Raw genomic sequence first — 18,523 nt, 5'->3', positions numbered from 1 at the left:
ATAGTAGCAATTGGGTGATGAGACACATAACAAAGATTAATTTTCTGTATATTTTGTTAATCTCAGTAGCAACATTTTAGTTTGGAAACCTAGGGGTTTTCTTTTTTTTTTTCATTTCCATAGAGAAGTTCTTCCTTTGCATAGTCATTAAAGTATTCCATAGAGGACTACAAATATTTCTTAGTCAAGTGGATCAGGCAGCTCACCAAAATTACAGTTTTTAGTTTAAAAAAAAAAAAATTAGGAAAGGTACACACTCCAATACACACTCAGGGAGGGTGCCAGAACACTAACTGAAATAAATTCCTCCCCAGCTGGTTTTATTAATTTCTGACCTCTCCTATATTGTAGTTTTAAAATCTACTTAATCCACTTAAGTCCATTGCATATCAGAAGCTTTGATGCTTATACCTCAGTTACTGGATTATGTAGAAATTTGTGGAGTTATGGAATGTTATATAGGAATTAAGGCAATCAAAACTTCCTTTAAGTATAATCCCTTCACCACATATGGCACAGTCTCATTCCTACAATTACTGTAATTTTCTTGTTTGTTTGTTTGTTTTCCTAGGAATTGCTTCTCCAGAAATCTGTTTTATACCGAAATTTTGTGATCACACGTATAGGCAGAAGCAACAACAGATAAATCCAGTAAGCATAGAAATTGTGTGTACCCTGCTATACATACATAGCTAATAATTGTTAATAAACTCACTGGGGCTCACATTCTTTATGTGCAAAGGAACCTGGTGGTTTGTAGCTGAAATGAATTTTACGTCATGACAGTTGTCACATGGGTAGCACGTTCTCTCCAGGAATGTATCAGGGTCTCTTCCCTGGTATTTCATGAGGGTGTATGTGAGGAACAAGACCATGACAAAGATAAAGAAGCTGTGGAGGACAGAGTTTTTAATATGTTCCCTTCAGAAGCTGAAGGACAACTATCAGGGTTAACCATACGAGAATACACCCTTCAGTTACTCATTATGAGATTAGCTGTGATCCATTGATTGGACAATTGTTTCTTTAAAAAAGATAATAATGTCAAATGCAGAATAGAATGCTTGCATAATGGTGGGCTAATTATTCTACTCTATGGATAATTTTGCATTCCCTATTCTGCTAATTAGCCTGCCTTTCAATATGTTTGCCACATTTGGTATCTAATCAATAAACTGTTGTTCAGTTGAGCAATCAGTTTGCCATCTGCATAGGACACACTCATGAAACAATTAGAAACAAACAGGTTTCTACTCTCTAACTGAGATTATTTTAAAACCTGTAACTGTTAGACTGTCTTTAGTGTTGTGGATTCACCAGTCCAAAGACCACTATGTATCCATTATGAGAAGAGTTTTTAGAAGAACTAAACTGCTTTCTAGAGAATAGAAACTACATTGAATAAAGACACTCCTACTGAAGTAAATGTTTTTACAGGGCATTATAGAATTACAAATAAATTTCTCTCAAGTGACAGCATGGGAAATAGAAAGAAAAAAGAAGCTATTATTTCAAAGACTTTTTTTCTGTAAGTCTGTTTTGCTGCTTGCATGTCCCAGGATTGTCTTGACTGAAATTTATCATGGTTTTCTAAGGACAGAGGGAGTGAGGGAAGTGCCCATTTATGCTCTCCCTTTCTCCTCTGAGAGCAGGGATGACTACCTGCTGCCTGACCTAAGTCTTTGGCTTTATGTGTCTCACCGGAGTAGTCAGTTTGCAATCCCAGAAAGGGATTCTTCCAAGTCTAAGGATAAATCCCCTGTCTGCCAAAGGAAAAGTCATAAAAGCAAAGAAACCTTGTACTTTTCACCGAATAGTTTGGGAAACTCACAGTTTTATTTGTTTTGGTTTTGTTTTTTTTTTTCCTGGGAGAGCTATATAGCATGCCACTAGCAGCTTGGTTATGCACAGCATGGGGACAATATAAAATTTAAATCTTCACTGAATGTTGTAAGGAACCATATTAGCCTTTCATCCCTGATACTTGCATGCATAGATTGCACCAGTGTGGCTCTTCACAGGAAAGGACCCGGGGGTGCTGGTTGACAACTGGCTGAACATGAGCCAGCTTGTACCCAGGCAGCCAAGAAGGCCAATGTCATCCTGGCCTGTATCAGAAATAGTGTGGCCAGAAGGGCCAGGGAAGTGATTGTGCCCGCACCTGAAATCCTGTGTTCTGGGCCCCTCACTACACGAGAGACATTGAGTTGCTGGAGTGGGTCCAGAAAAGGGCAGTGAAGCTGGTGAATGCTGAGCACAAGTCTGATGAGGAATGGCTTGAGGGAACTGGAGTGGGTTAGCCTGGAAAAAAGGAAGCTCAGGGGGAACCTCACCCACTCTACAACTACCTGAAAGGAGGATATAGTGATGTGGGAATCAGTCTCTTCCCCCAAGCAAAGGATAAGAGGAAATGGCCTCAAGTTGTGCCAGGGGAGGTTTAGATTGGATATTAGGAAAAAATTTCTTCACTAAAAGGGTTGTCAAGCTCTGGAACAGGATGCCCAGGGAAGTGGTTGAGTGACTATCCCTGAAGGTATTTAAAAGACATGTAGATGTGGCATTTAGGGACATGGTTCCGTGGTGGACTTGGCTGTGTTATGTTTATGGTTGAACTCAGTGATCATAAAGGTCTTTTCCAGCCTAAATTATTCTGTGATTCTATGTAAGAGATTGTAAGTAAGACTTCTCTTCCACCAGAGATGCAGTAGATATGCAGACAGATTTTCTAGGATTCAGGTTCTTTCCAGCTGACAGATTGTTGCTGTTATCTACTAACCCCCTATTCCATGGCTTGTTCAGGCAGGCCCCATGATGCAGGTTTGTGCTTTTCATGTTTTTCGGGGCCTTTTTTTTTATTGCCCAGTTTGGCCAAGTGCACCGGAAGTTGTTTGGCGGCACTTAGAGCTTTTAGGAGTCAGTCTTTTTTGGAGCACATCTGGAGTCCCCTCAGATAGTTGGCCCTATTAGTAAGTGTTAAAATGAGAAAAATAGTTTGAGTTTTGCATGGATTTTCTTGCCAAAAGCAAGAGAACAGGACAAAAGGCTGTTCCAAGTACTTGCAGTCCATGGCCACAAATTCTATTTGTGTAACTTTCATGATGTGAAAAGGCCTCGCAACATACCAACAATGCACTGATTTTGCTTAGAACCTAATTTTTTAGCAGACAAAATAGCTCCTACTTCTTCTGAGGTATACCATTGAGCTTTAAGTGTCTGACTGAGCAGTGTTAGCTAGTCAAAGAGATTTAGTCAGCTAACCTGCTGACCTTGCTTGATCTCTGGATAATGTTCTGTGTAAATACCAGGGCTGATTTGTACAAAGGGTGTATTTAGCAAAGTCGGTAACTTTCTGCCAACTCTACTATTGCAGTATTTTTAAACTAGATCAGTCTGTAATTGTTGCACAGGCTGTTTCTACAGAATCTGTCCTGTACCAGAATCTGAGCCTTTTAGCAGTCCTTACTGGGCTAACTCCTCCTGTTGCTCTTCATGTCATTGCTAAGATAGTTGTTCTTGCTGTGTTGCTAATATCTTGTGCAAGCCAAATAAGTCATCATTTTGTGTCCACACTAACAGATTCTTTCCCAGAGGTTTCCTGGTGCTGTGAATATTCTCCATTGTATGTCAGTGATGTGTTTAAAATTGCAGCTGTTAAGCTGATAGTCCACTAGTAATACCCAGTCTTCGGCTCATCTGGATCAGAAGTGTTCTGCAGTTCACTTGCCTGTCTTAATCATTCCTTGGTTGCCTTAGACTTTACATCTTTACTTCTTGTCCCAGGCTAGGGGAGAACTTGCCATTATGTACAGAGACAAAAAAAAAGATCCGAGTTCCTTTTACTGAAGAGTTCCAATTCGGTTCTTGCTGTGATATTCGCACTCACCTTACCCACATGACCTTTCATGCCTCTGCATGTGGCACCTCTGTCACAGCTTGCTGATGGGACAAGTTGTCAGCTAAGTTCTTTAATTCTGGTTTTTCCACGGATATTGAGAGTTATATACTGAAACTCCACAGTCTCTCAAGTAGCATCCTGTCTTAATGAAAAAAGGCAATTGTTACAAAAAGAGGATTAAAACTGGGAGTTGAAATAAAAATACCTTGTTTTTTGGTCTTTTGATGTATGAAACACCCAACATTTAAAGCATTCATGTTGTACTTGCGTAGGTATGTTTTCCTTCTGGGTGAGTGCTGTCTTTCACAGTCTTGATCTATTTTTCAGCATTTTTCTCAAACAGCACAAAGAAAAAAAGAAAGATTTAAGTGGATTTTTATCTTATAAGTATGTATGTAAAGACTGGATCAAAAATTTCCATTTTCCAACTCAATTACAGAAGTATAAGCATGTAATGAAGCTGAGAAAATAAATAATGAAGTACTTTGTTTACTAAGTTGCTAATTTTTTTTTTTCATTCAGATATTTCAAGAGGCATACACATCTGACCAGTCTCAGTCTCTCCTGCAGTGAGTATTATAGGTCACACAGGAAGTCCAGTCAGGTGGACTATAATTAAACAATTAAATTCTAATTACCTTTTACATTACTCTATTATAAATACTCTATTGTAAAGTAGTTTCCTTGTTTGCTTAGTGAAACATCTATATTTATGTCAGTGGCAATTCTGTTTCCAATATGGGTCAAACTGTACTTGTTTTCATTGGTGATATTTCCTTCAAAGATATAGGGGTGTAAGCAGCAGGAATGACTGTGAACTACTCGGGGATTAGACGTTAGACAAATAAACAAAAAAATTGCAACAAATAAATTAGAACTTTCACTCTTAGAAGCTATGGAATGATTTCAGCAGCAGATAAATTTAAAATAGAAATGCAGGAAGAAGTAATAAAAATAGGAATGACCATTTTTTCACTTATGTACAAACATAGTTAGCGCCTTTTAGGAAATCTGAAAGTCTTAGTTGCTATATGTGCTTGTAAAGAGAAGTATGCCTTTAAAATAATTGCAGTAGTTTCCACAAGTAATTGTAAGTACAAAACTGCATAAACTCTAAAGTATTGTAAAAATTGTCCTAAACTGAACAGATTACAATTATTTCTGAAGAAAAACTTTTTATTATATAATTCCAGGGGTTGGATAAAGTATCCATCACTTACTGAAAATATTTCTAAGTCTCGTTTTTCACTGAATGCTGCAGTAGAGGGACACCAAAATAATTCTGTAGGTATGTTGTGTTTTGCACAAAACTGAAAGTTGCTCTAGCTGTGACAAAATAATTTGAGAAGCTGAACCCTAACCCTGTAGGTTTATTTACGATCTGACTATATATGGCCTTTACAGCAGTTGTTTAGTTTTCACTCTTGTCTTGGACTACAAGTTGCACACTTGTAAGTATTCTGTTGGGATTGTTTGAAGAAATAAATGTTTTTTCCAAGCCAGTGGTATATTTTCAGTTTAAAACTATTTTGTTGCTTTTCTGACTGAAGTTACAAGCCACATGGTACTCAAATGCTCTATGGATATGTAAGGTAAACATGGATGTAACAGTCATTAAGGTTCTTACATGCTTCTTACTGACATATCCAAAATCAAAGGCATCTGTAAGAAAGGAGAAACAAAAAAACTAATGGTGATTCCCCTGATCTGTCTGTCACCTGCTGCTACTTCAGTTGTACTTCTGTTTGTTCCTCTATGCTCCCAACAGTGCAAGATTGACCTATCTGTTTTGTAGTCTCCCTGTTTGAGCTAATTTTGGAAACCCAGTAGAAAATCATTCACTTCATTTCTGATTAGGAAATTCCCAGGGAGTTACATGTATGTCAAAACATGGTGATTGAAGCACAGGGATTGGGATCAGCCCTTTTCAGAGGCAGTAAATTATTGGGTTGTTTTAGTTTTATTGTCTAATTGCATTGTAATTACAGAGAGCAGGGAATAGGTCTCATCTTGGGGAATGGACAGCAATTCCATCTGCTGACTGTTTTTGGAAACATGGGCCTCTAAGCTGCGGTGAAGATACATGACAAAAGAGCCCTAGAATGTATTCTGCTGGCTAACAGAGCCTAACTAGAAACCTTGTTGTCAATTCAGTTAGGGAACATGACTGTATTAATTTTTAAAGTTTAGAACTTCAGCCTCAGTCAGGAAATGAGGCTGCTTTATTAGAGATGATAACTTTCAGATGTGGAAAATACAACTGAAATATTTTACTCTCCTAAATTTAGATATTGAATTGAATGGATGTCAGAAAGATTCAGAAGAAAAGGTTAGTGTATTTTTACAACTAAATGTATATAAAATACCATTTAGCTTAATCAGTTTATTTAGGCCATAATTTACTGAATTAATATAGACCATATTTTACTGAAAAAATCCTGGTTCTTTCATTTTAAAAAGCAAGCACACAGCTGTAGAAACTGACACCGAGTGTACTGGGTGAAAACAACTTGAGAGCTAATTTTTATTTCCTGCTTTTTGGGTAGGAATTGCAGTTATTAAGTTTGCAGGGCACAAGGATAGAAGCATAGCAGTGACAGGGAAGTAGGAAAGACATCACCATGACCCAGAATCTATAAGGAAACTAAAGTAATGAAGACTTTTAGTCACTAAAACCATATTTTCCATCAATGAAAGTTATGGGAGAGATATTAGGAAAGTCTTTGAGGAGGAACAGATTATCTGTAACTGTCCTTCTTTTAGGGAGTGATCACTTGTGGCCAAAAACAGGTGGTACCAGTCTATTTCATACACCTCTTTGGTAACACTAAAGCTGCTCATGAGTGACGGATTTCACTGCTGATAAGGTAAAAGTGAGGGAATAGCTTTGAATCTATCTTTTCCCTCATTTTTCAACTCTGTGATGTTACTTGTATCTGCTTTGCAACCTCTGCATTGTTACCTCCTGTTGCTCCTCTGAGACTCAATGCTCTCTGTGCTTTTTGATTTCTAGTCTCAGTTCACTCTGACCGGTTCATTGCTTTCAGCTCTATTTGTGATGGACAGAGAAAATAGTTGAAATTTACTTTGTTGCTATTTTTGCAGCAAAAAGTAACTGCTATTACCAAGTCCTACTGCAGTGTCATGGGCAGTTTTGAGAATTTCTGACCACTAGTGGCATCAGCTGCATGGGTGCTAGAGAAACGAGGGGATCTTACTGGGTACATGTAATGCTGCTATCTGCAGCTTCTTAGGAAACCTCCCATTAACTTAGAGAGGATACCAGTTCCATTATGTTTTCTTTGACATTCCAGCGTGAAGCAATTTACAATATGCAGTGTAATTTTCTGCTGAAATCATAGCATTATGACTGTTCTGGCTAGTCCCATAGTTTTGTATCTAAAAATAAAAAGTTAGAATTGTATATAAATCTAATTTACTTTCCTTTTTTTCAGGCAGTCTGGTTAAGTTTGTGGGAAAAACAGTACTTGCTAAAATTCACTAAAGAGAAATTTAAGACCACTATGGCTAATTGTCCCTGTCTTGTAGCAAATATGATTGATTACGTGGTTGAGTATCCCTTGTCTTGGAGCAAAGGACAAAAATGAAATCCTCTAGGCTATTCCTTTTTTGAAAATTACACTACAAGTATACAACTATAATACCAAGTTTATTAAATCAAACATTCATTGTACAGAATTAGTTAAATAGAACAATATCAAAATGCCTTAGAGCAAAGATTATCTACAGTTAACAGCCTCTGTAGAACAGGCAGATTAGGTGCATCCTCCAGAGGGGATATGTTAGGAGCCTGGACTAAAAAGGTTGGAAATGATCACTGCAGTGAATTATTCTTTTTGCATATTGGTTGATGTTGGCAAGATCTAAGTGCTGCAGGAAGACATCTTGTGAGAGGAACTAATGGCTATCATAGGTTTGTGTATCCTAATTTGAAGAAGGGACAAGACAGCCGCCTCGACAACCAGGCAGTGAGTCCCTGCATGTTAGTTTTGTGTACTTACAAGAGAATTTAATAAACTAATAATCTCTACATAGAAGTCCTGACAGCAGGACTTGTCTTGATTTTGGCAATGTATCAGCTCTGATATGTGTTGTGGTTAGTCTGTTACTAGTAGGTCCAGTACTGTTCAATATCTTCATTAATGGTCTGGAAAAAGGAACAGAATGCACCTTCTTCAAGTTCAGAGATGGTACTGAGTGACTGATATACCAGGTAGTTGTGTTGCTACTCAAAGAGACTTGGAACAGGGTGGAGAACTGAGCAGAGAGAAATCTCATGAAATTCCTCAAGGGAAAACACGAAGTTCTACATCTGGGGAGGAATAACCTTGGACATGAGTATGTGCTGTGGACCAATTGGCTGGAAAGCAGCTCTGCAGAGGAAGAAAATAAGGGGGGAAAATAAGCAGACCATGAGCCAGTGACACACTGGTGTAGCAAAGGTGAATAATATCCTGGACTGCATAAGGAAGAGTGTTGCCAGCAAGTCGAGGGAGGTGATTATCTCCTCAGAACTGGTAAGGCCATCCGCAGCAAAATATGTCTAGTTCTGGGTCCTCAGTACAAGAAAGATACAGACACACTGGACTGCATACAGTGCAGAACTATGAAGAGAATTAAAAGACTGGTGCATCTGGTTCTCTAAGGCCTTTGACAGGGTTCCCAACAACATCCTTCTCTTTAAATCGGAGAGGTATGGGTTTGATGGGTGGACTGTTTGGTGGATGAGAAATTGGTTGAGTGGTCACATCCAGAAGGTGGTGATCAATGCCTTCATGTCCAGATGGAGATCAGTAGAGACTCAGGGCTCTGTACTGGGAGCAGTACTGTTTAATACCTTTATCAGTGACATGGACAGTGGAATTGAGCGGACCCTCAGCAAGTTTGCAGATGACACCAAGCTAAGTGGTGAGGTTGGGATCTGAGGGATAGGACGCCATCCAGAGGGACTTGGACAACCTTGAGAAGTGAATCCATGTGACCTCCATGAGGTTTAACAAGGCCAGGTGCAAGGTCCTGCGTGATGCTTGAGGTGACCTCTGGCACCAGTACAGGCTGGGGGATGAAGGGATTTAGAGCAGCCCTGGGGAGGAGGGCTTGGGAGTACTAGTACTTGTAAGACCTCACCTGGAGTGCTGTGTTCAATTCTGGAGTCCTCAGCCCAGGAAAGACATGGACCTGTTGGACTGAGTCCAGAGGAGGGCCACAGAGATGAAGAGGGGTGGAACAGCTCTCCTGTGAAGGCAGGCTGAGGAAGCTGGGATTGTTCAGCCGGCAGAAGAGAAGGCTCCAGGAGCATGTTACAGAGTATTCGAAGGGGGCTGATAGGAAAGATGGGACAGAGTTTTTAGTAGGGCCTGTTGCAGGGTCCAGTTTTAAACGAAAGGAAAGTAGATCCAGACTAGATATAATGAAGATGTTTTTTACAATGAAGGTGATGAAACATTGGAACAGATTGCCCAGAGAACTGGCTGATGCCTCATCCCTGAAAACACTGAAGGTCAGATTGGACAGGGCTCTGAGCAGTCTGCTCTAGTTGAAGACGTTCCTGATCATTGCAGAGGGTTTGGACTAGATGACCTTTGAAGGTCTCTTCTAACCCAAACCATTCTATGATCTTTTGTATGAGGACAGGCCAAGAAAGCTAGAACTGTTCATGCTGGAAGAGAGTGGGCTCAAGGAGATCTTGCCAATATGTATGAACACCTGACAGGAAAGAATGAAGATGAGAGAGCTGGACTTCTCAGTACTGCCCAGAGAGAACAATCAATGGAAACAAAAAAGAAAGAAATACCATCTGAAAAAAAAAAAAAAACCCAAACCAAAAAAAACCCACTTTTTAATTGTGAGGGTAGCCAGACACTGAAACAGGTTGCACAGAAACCTTGTGCATTTCCATCTTCCATAGATACTCAGAACCTGACTGGATGTGGTCCTATGCAACCTGCTGCAGCTGGCACTGCTTGGGCAGCAGGGCTGGACTAGATGATCTCAAGAGGTCCTTTCCAGCCTTAACAGTTCTGTGGTTCTCTGTGCATCCCTCATGTCCCACTATATAGAAGTAATCTTCAGCTCAGATGATAATGTTGATCTTTCTGACACCTTAACTCTTACACTGATTCTCTTACATCTGTGTATTGAAAGGCTAAATTCCTCTGCTGTTTTGACTCCAAGCTGGCAGATAGAGTCCACTTAACATTTCCACTACATCCTTATTATTTATGCTTCAGTATTAGTCAGTCCAGTAACATTTGAAAGCCACAGTCTGTGACGCTAAACAGCCACTGATTTCTCGATTAACTTTTTAATTGTTCTCAAAACACATGGAAAAAAAGTTCCTTGCATTGATGTGAATACAGTGACATCTGCTGGAACTGACAGGCCACATTGAAGCTTGCTCCTGCAGTGCGCAAGGAGAGGTGGATATCTAAGGCTTGGGTAAGCCTGGCTTGCTCGCTGGCCTTCGTTGCAGTGAGTTTATTAACACACACTTTTTATATTCACAGACAAGTAAAATTTTTTTTTTTTTTATGAAAGCTGTGTTTGACTTCTCTGTCCACATGCTTCGTCTAGTGTGTTATTCTGCATCAGCTGAGGCTGGCATTGACTGTGGCCATGCTCAGCTGTTACCAGTGTATGCTAACTGGGTAAGATGAAGAAATAAGAGATTCTGGACCGATGCCAGAAGGTCAGTAGGATCTGTGCCTGGATTAAGGGAATAATTAACATGTGAGGATAGCGGGGGTTTTGTGAACGCCAGTCACATTTTAAGTGTTGGATTTCATTTATGCCTGTGTGATACTTCTGCATTAATATAAATGTATGTTTCACCTGCCCTTCAGCAAATGTGTTGAACCCTTTTCTTAGGAGATTTGTGATGTACATACATGCTGTTTATACCATGGTTCTCCAAGTACAGAAAGTCATGCCAGTGGGTTGTTTTTTTTTCCCAGTTGTCTAAAGCCTGCACAAATTAGAGATGTAGTCCAAAAAGACTATAATTCAATACAATGAAGTAAGAAGTAATCAGTACTTAAAAAAAGAACAATTAGCTGCACAGGTGCAAGTTAGGAAATAGAAAACTAGGAAATAATTTTCAACAAGAGTCAGGAGTTTACAATGGCTTACAAACTGAATGTGAGTTAGTGCTGTCAGATTTCTGCCCTTTCTGTTCTACTGTGTGTGAGCTTTATCAAAATTACATTATCAGTGGTTAAAGGATTCTTGCAGTGACCAGTATTGCCACTTGCTGGCAGCAAGAGTCTAAAAATGTATTGAAATAGATTTCCTTAAGATCAAATATTACTAAACAACAGCACTATTATATACAAATGTTATCTAGAAAAAAATACAGTTTAGTTCTGCTGAGGCATCTGATTTTCTGCAGAAGTATTTGGACCAGGGATAAGAAAAAGTCAAAAAAGCTACTAATTGGTTTAAAAATGGATGAACCTGTTGAAAGCAGCTCAGAGTATTAAGAAAAACAGTAGTGGTATTACTTTTCCAAGAGCAGGTATGGTTTTGTGGTTCTGTATTCTGTAATTGTATTTCACAATTCTGTATTGTGGAAACTCAAATGTGCAGCCTCCAAACATATACCTAAAGTTTTGAACTCAAGCTTGTGAAGCAGAAATGCTCCATACCTGTGTGGGATCCACATAATCACATACTCAAAACTCATACATTGTGTTTTACTAACCATGCTTTTTATATTATTGTGAATATGTTAACTTTCATTATTTCTGGGTGACACATAATGCCTTTTTTTGAAGCCCTTTAATACCCTCGGGTCATTGGCAATGACATAATATCTTTGGTTTTATGAAAGATTTAGTCTCTCTTACTCTGGATTTTCACTGCTAGGGAAGTAAACAGCTAAGGTGCTCTACTTTTGAAACTGAGACCTCATTCTGACCCTTGTTGAGAAATTGTATGAATTCTGAGGAAGGCTATAAGTCTTGTAGTTTGCACAAAAATTGCAAACAAAATACATGTATTTATATGGATTACTTCTCAAGTGAATGTTAATGACATGCTTTTCAGAAAGATTTGTTCCATTGCTTTTTATAAACATTTTTTTAAATGTTTAGATTTCACAGAAATTAAATGAAGATCTCCCTCCAGAAGTAAGCGTTTGTCTAGATGTCCTGGAGGATATGATAAGGGTTCCAAACGAGCAGACATCACAACATACATTTCCATATATTTCAGAAGATTGCCAGGGAACCTCCATGACCACTTCTGACATGGATAACACAGTAAAAGAACATTCCCATGATGATGATACACATCTTTCATTGACATCTGTAGGGAAGATTTTCATGGAAGCATTCACTGAACTGAATATAGACACTAGTGATCTTGAAATTACTGATTTGTTGGGATCCCTCAGTGATTCTGAGAATCTTAAAATGATAAACCCATTGCCTGACGATTTAGGTCATTTCTGTTCCATTGATTCATCACCAGATGAGAGCAGTGGTGCACTGCCAGTAGAACTTGTAATGGCTCTGAATGCCATGTCAGGATCTCCTGTACTGCCAAATGAGACACAGCTTAACACAGAGGAAGAGCAGTTAAATTCAGAACCTAGTATTCTCCAATTAGGTGATGACTGTACGCAAATAACAAACAGGACTGAGCCTCAACTTGCTAAAATTCAGATGGAAGAAATAAAAGCCGTAAGAGGATCTGACTTGCAGAGGACAACAAATGAGCAAGTATATACACAGTTTAATTAATGCTTGAAAAAACATGTTTATCATGAAATATAGAACAGCCAGATTACTTGGGGTTGTGAATCAGTAAAGAATAAACTAGCATCAGTAATTTACATGTTAAATACATTTGAATTTTTTTTTTGTTTAAAAATCCAGTAGCATTTTTCTTGTTTTGATATTGATGTTACAAAAATGTCTGAGCTTGCTGGGATGGGAAATCCCAGAAAAGTTAATTCAGTGACTGATGTGGAAATCTATAATCAGCATAAAAGTTTCAAAACCTCCTGGTGCCTCTGTACCTGTTCCGTATCTCATGTTCTCTAGAAGGAAAGTTCCAAAGACCCATATCATCTCTGGACCTGGAGGGACCACATCTGTAGAATGTGTCATTTAAAAGAATTAATCATCAAATCCTCCATTTTCATCTATGTCTCAAGAAAGGACTAACAAGTTCTCCCACATCACGTGAAAGAGCTAGTATGCATGTTTGCTGAGGGTGTGTGCTAAGAGCTTTCAGCATTACTGAAGTGTGTAATGAGCTAATGAGTACACAGGTTTCAGCAGCTTGAGTGATACTTTGCAGCACGTCACACTCTGCTGACTAAAACAGTGAATATACTCAAATTAGCTGCCATGTGATCTTCAGGGTGGGCTTTCTCTTCCTGACTATTAAAGATAAGCCTCTGGTGTATACCAGTCATTTAGGCTCCCCTTTGCACAACTAAGGACAATGTGAATTACCATCATATCTGAAAGTAACTCTTCCTCTTCACTAGTGGTAGGGGTAACAAGGATGTTAGTGTTGTCTAGATACCTGGCTTTTAGAAGGCTGAAGGTAAGTGAAGTGAATCTCATCTGTGGTGGCTGTCGCTCAGGTATGGTATGACTTTAGAAGTAACATCTTAGGTGGAAGTTACTGAACCTTAAGTGAGACATAGTTCCTGATCTTGTGCACATATCTAGGTTTGTGCAAGAGTGAGATAAAATGGGCTAGTTTAAGACATCTTAAATATCACTTTATTTTTTAGGACAGGAGCTCATGTCCGTAGGAAGGTGAAATGAATCTGTTAAGTCATTTCATACGTCCAACCAAATATCTTTCAGATAGTAACAGCTTTTGTTTACTGTCAGCCAGTCTAGATTTGTTGCTCAAGTTTTCATTCTGAGTATCCAGATTTTCTTGCCTAATTCTGCCAGGGGCACATACTACTTTAGGAGTGCTTCTCCTTTGGCAGCCTCTCTCTGTTGTCTCTGTAGAATTCCAGTTATTTGGTTAAGCAACCCCTCTGGGTTTTGTGAGTATATGTATAAGACAATGTTCTTGGAGCTCCTGTATATACCACCCTTGCTCTAACTGCGTGCTACCAGTTCCTTGTAACGTTTACTTTTTGTTATAGCCTGTGGGTGATCAGCAAAGAGAGAAAGAAGTAACTTCAAATTACTGGGGTGCCACCTCTAGTGAAAAGCAAACTGTTCAGGGAAGTGCACATTCTGCGAATGCTGCCGCATGTGCAGAAGCAGCCCAAACAACATCAAGGAAAGCAATACAGTTGGGCGAGACCTCCTCAAGAGAGTGCAGAGCTCCTATTTCCAGTCACTGCCAAATGCTTGAAGAAACTCAGCAGAGAATGTCTCACAGTGGCAGTATCAGAAGAAACAAAGCTAAGGATTTTGAGTATGACAAAATTGTGCATAATATTCTTAAATTCGTTTTTTAAATTAATGTAACATACAGAGTACTCATTCCTCATGTAAGTGACTATAAATGATGAAAAGGTAAAAGGTACCTTTTTATTTGGAGATCTGGAAGTTCTTTTCTTTCTCCTTTTTTCAGTAGTACCTAGGTTAGCCTGTACACTTGCATGCTATTACAGACTTCCTTTAAAAATCAAATATATTGATGTTTTTATCTCTCATATATAGATTTATATAGAGAATATAGATTTGTATGGAGAATTATATGTTTTTGTTGATTCTAAGCAAATCTCTTGTCAGTGAAATTCATGAATCTACTGAAGATAAGCAGGATCTAGAAACAAACGTATACCGAGAAATAACTCTGAATGAGGATAGTGAAGTTAAGCAGAGAAGAAGGAGCAAGAGAATCGAAAACAAACTGAGTAAGATATCTGTTGATTTTTTATTTGAACAACTATACTGAATCAAATATAATTCATAAAATTTCCAATATATTGGGACATGGGTTTATTTTAAAAGGATGGTATAAAAATTCATTTTAATAATTAAAATTATTGATAATTTCTCTCTGTCATTTAAATCTACATATTGGCAACCTAACAGTTTTTTCTTAAGGAGTTTATTATTAAACTCCTTAAGAATCATGAGTCTTTTTCAGGATGCAGTTTTTATCACAGCTTTTTATATGAAAAAAAATGATGTATTCTGAAAAGCAGAGGAGAAATGTTTTCATGCAGAGTGAAAATGTAGATCCTAATATACGTTTATAAATCCTTCTGAAATCTAGTGTTCTGTGTGCGACATCATTCTGAGGGCATTGCCATACTCAAGAACTGACCTATTCAAACCAATTCTTCCTATTTTGAATGCCTGATGTTACGTTGTCTGTTTCAAATATAGCATTATAAGGACTTCACTACAACAATCACGGAGCACTCTTTTGAAGTATTTTTCCTTACAGTGTGCTTTCTCAGAGAGAAAGATTGCAATTTTTCATCCTTTGAAGATGCATGCAGAGAAATTCATTGCCTCAGAGAGGAAGTGTGTAGCAGAATACAGAATTTTCTCACTTAAGTGCTCATTCCAGAGCCTTTAAGACTGGGGTCTTAGAAGGTGTTTGTTTTTTTTTTAAGCCCACTCAGTCTAGATTTGTCTGTGCACCTGCAATCATTTAAACAGCTTGCAAAGTTTGGAAGTATTTGAACCGTAACAGCTACATCTTGGATCTTACAGCATATGAGTAATTCTACCTCAAATTGACAAACCTTTTCTTTTACAGGGTGTTAATTACTCCCAGTGGAAGCACTGTTTTTATGAGATTTAAAGTTGTATGACTAACTGCTCATCTATTTCAAATTGACTTACTAATTCCCACTCAGAAAACAAGCTGTTGGGTTTTTAGCATGATTTCTACAAAAGGAGTTGCACTGCCTGTAGAGGTAGCTTCATACTAATCCAGTCTAGCAAGTTTACCTTCCTTTCACATCAGATCTAGCAGTCAAGTTTGTGAGTCGTCTTAATTTGGTCATTCACTGAGGAAAAACCAACCCCATGAAAAAGGTCAGTTTGGATCAGCAAGCTCCACTTGTTTTGCACAGTCAGACATCAGGAAGGCAGGGCAGAAGTGATGGGAAATAGGTCCTGGCAAAGTAACAGGTTAAATTAGATTGAGTGTAACACACAACTCTGCCTTGTTCTGAATATGCCTGTGGTTTAATGCCTCCTGAGCTGCTTGGCAGGTTTTGACCAGCTTTGACTAGGGAATGCAGTATCTTAAATGATTAAGGTCGTGCAAAGCTGGACAGGTAGAGGAGAGGAGGACTGTCCATGTGGTTAACTGAGGAAAGGTCCTCGATAAACTCATACCTATTAGAATCTAAAAATCTACACAGAGACAAGAACTTAATCTGAGCTCACAGTATATGACGATGTGCAAACCAGCAGAGACATCAGGCTTTCTGAGTTACAGCTCAAGGAAAACTGTGAGTTTGTAAGGTCATACTTAAGACGGCTGTTTCTGACACCCAGAAGATGGAGTATTAGGGCTAGTGAGCCAGATCTACAGAAGTGGAGAGAAGCAGTATATATAGCCTACTGTCCCAAGTTTTTTCATTAGTAAATGAATTAATGGCCTAGACTATGCATTGTTCTTTCTTTCCTCCCTTCTTTCTTCCCTCTCTATTTTTCAGAAGAGGAAGTAGCCAGGATGCTCTTCTCCACAGCATGAGGGTATGCTGGGATAGCACTGCTGGTGCAATAGAGAACAGCTCATATATGTATTGGAAATAATTTAACCCAAGCTAAAAAACTGTAATGAGTGCATAATGGGAAATCATATTTGTTTGTAAAACAATAAGCTGAAAATTAAAAATAGTATCTTTCTACATTTTGGTTTTTTTGCATTTAGACCTCATATTCCCAAACAACTGTTGCTTTTGCTCATTGCAGAAATGGCTGAACTGGTTGTTCAGTAATGGGTAAAAATAATCCGAGGAAGCTAATCTCAATCACTATCATAGTGTAAATATTCCTTGCTCGCAAAGTGGAGGTTTTGAAATAGAAATGAATACCAAAAAATGGCTGATAAAAATTGTATTTAAGAAAAGAAGAAATACTGAATAACTTACTAGCTATTGAAATACATGTCTTGTAATTAATTGTAACCTAGAATAGCAATTTTATTATCCAGTGGGAAACAATGCACTTTGAGAAAATGTCATTAAAAGGGACACACTTCTACAAAGTCATATTTCTGTGCATTGAATTTCAGTTGTTTTGTTGTGAAATTCACTATGACATCTTTTATTGAATAGTATTACTATTTAACTGATAATATTTTTTTGAGATACTTGTTTCTACTAGATTGAGGGACCATTTTTTTCTCCAGAAGGCTCATTTACTAACTTTAATGCAAGCTGAAAACAAGAGAGGAAAGATATTTTTCTGTTTCACAGATCTTTTGCATTATTTTTCAGGACAAGAAGCCTTTGGTAGGAATTCTGTAAATCCAGTTTGCCCCACATCACTTTCAGTCATCCATAGGAGGAATCTATATGGTGAAACCTTACTGCATAGGGCTGTTTTTCATCAGGATGTAGACCTTGTACATAACATAATAAAAGCCGGTGGAAATGTAAACATTCAGGATTATGCTGGTAAGTTGCAGTTGTGTCAAAATACTATTTCAAAACAAGTACCTACCAGTAAAAAGTGCGTATTATGAATCTTTGCAGCAGACAAGACACTAGGTTTGTGGCTAGTCAGTAGATTATTAAATTTTTATTAGTTTAACTTGGTAATTGACCTATGTATAAAAGTATATTTAAAAAAAAGTTCATGGAGAAAGTAAGCACTTAAAAAAATTACAAAGTGATGCAGTTGAGTTTATATAGCCTTCATTCAACAATCCTGTTCATTTTTATCACAAAACAGTCCCTTAGTTAAATAATCAGTGTAATGTTTTTAATTTTTTTTTGTCCTTTTCAGTGGCAACTTGAAATGCCAAGATTTTAGTTTTCCAGTTTACTTTTTCAGAGTCTGTGATTTTGTTCCTTGGATCTTAAAGGAAGTTGTAGCTTCAGAATTTCACACTGCTTTGATCTTGTAAAGTTCTGAGTAGTTGGAATTTTGCATTTTTACTTCATCTTTGGCACAAAAAAGAAAAAAAAGAATGACAAGTAGTGGCCAGCTGTGAACATTTGGTTGAAGCAGTTCACTTTATCTGGCTTCACTTGTGATACTCTGTCAAAGACATTGCCAGACCCTAAAGTATCAACTGATTGTTTCAAATGTAAAACTGTTGTTCCTTCTTTTGCAGTTCCATGTCTCATCCTTTATGCTCTCTAAACTTCCATAACAATAGAGAAAATGGATTCACAGACAGTTGGCTCATTTGGTAGAAAACTTTTGAGTCATTCTGAGAATGTTTCCATCTAGTGCAGTGGCTAGGATTTCACAACTGTTCTGTGGGAACAGCAACAACAAAAAAGTGTTCTGCAGTTGAATGCTGTTGCATAATGTGGGCATATAACAGACCAAAATTAAGATAGAAAATCTTTGTCTTTTGGAAAATATTGAGATGGATTGGGTAGCAGCATAGGTCTCAGGCATTAAAGCTAAAAGTGACTGGTAATGTGTGTTAACTTGTGCTAGAATGTAGATAAGAAAGTATTTTTGTAATGGTTTCAAA

General features: G+C 38.1%; 1 protein-coding gene across 1 annotated transcript in view; it reads left to right on the top strand.

Moving 5' to 3' along the window:
* ANKRD31 (ankyrin repeat domain 31) overlaps positions 1-18,523 on the top strand; it is a 65,522-nt gene that overhangs the window by 1,851 nt on the left and 45,148 nt on the right. Inside the window, exons 2-9 of the mRNA XM_061475712.1 lie at positions 572-651; positions 4,418-4,464; positions 5,089-5,183; positions 6,184-6,224; positions 12,007-12,636; positions 14,034-14,311; positions 14,632-14,756; positions 17,310-17,489. Of these exons, the coding sequence (XP_061331696.1) occupies positions 572-651; positions 4,418-4,464; positions 5,089-5,183; positions 6,184-6,224; positions 12,007-12,636; positions 14,034-14,311; positions 14,632-14,756; positions 17,310-17,489 (1,476 nt within the window). The remainder of the gene's footprint in view (positions 1-571; positions 652-4,417; positions 4,465-5,088; positions 5,184-6,183; positions 6,225-12,006; positions 12,637-14,033; positions 14,312-14,631; positions 14,757-17,309; positions 17,490-18,523) is intronic.

Source organism: Pezoporus flaviventris, unplaced genomic scaffold, assembly GCF_033815535.1.
Source record: "Pezoporus flaviventris isolate CSIRO_AGI_PZ_B2104156 unplaced genomic scaffold, CSIRO_AGI_Pfla_v1 ptg000090l, whole genome shotgun sequence".
NCBI classification, from domain to species: domain Eukaryota; kingdom Metazoa; phylum Chordata; class Aves; order Psittaciformes; family Psittacidae; genus Pezoporus; species Pezoporus flaviventris.
Note: the sequence above shows the minus strand (reverse complement) of the source record. Positions and strands in the feature narration are given on the sequence as shown.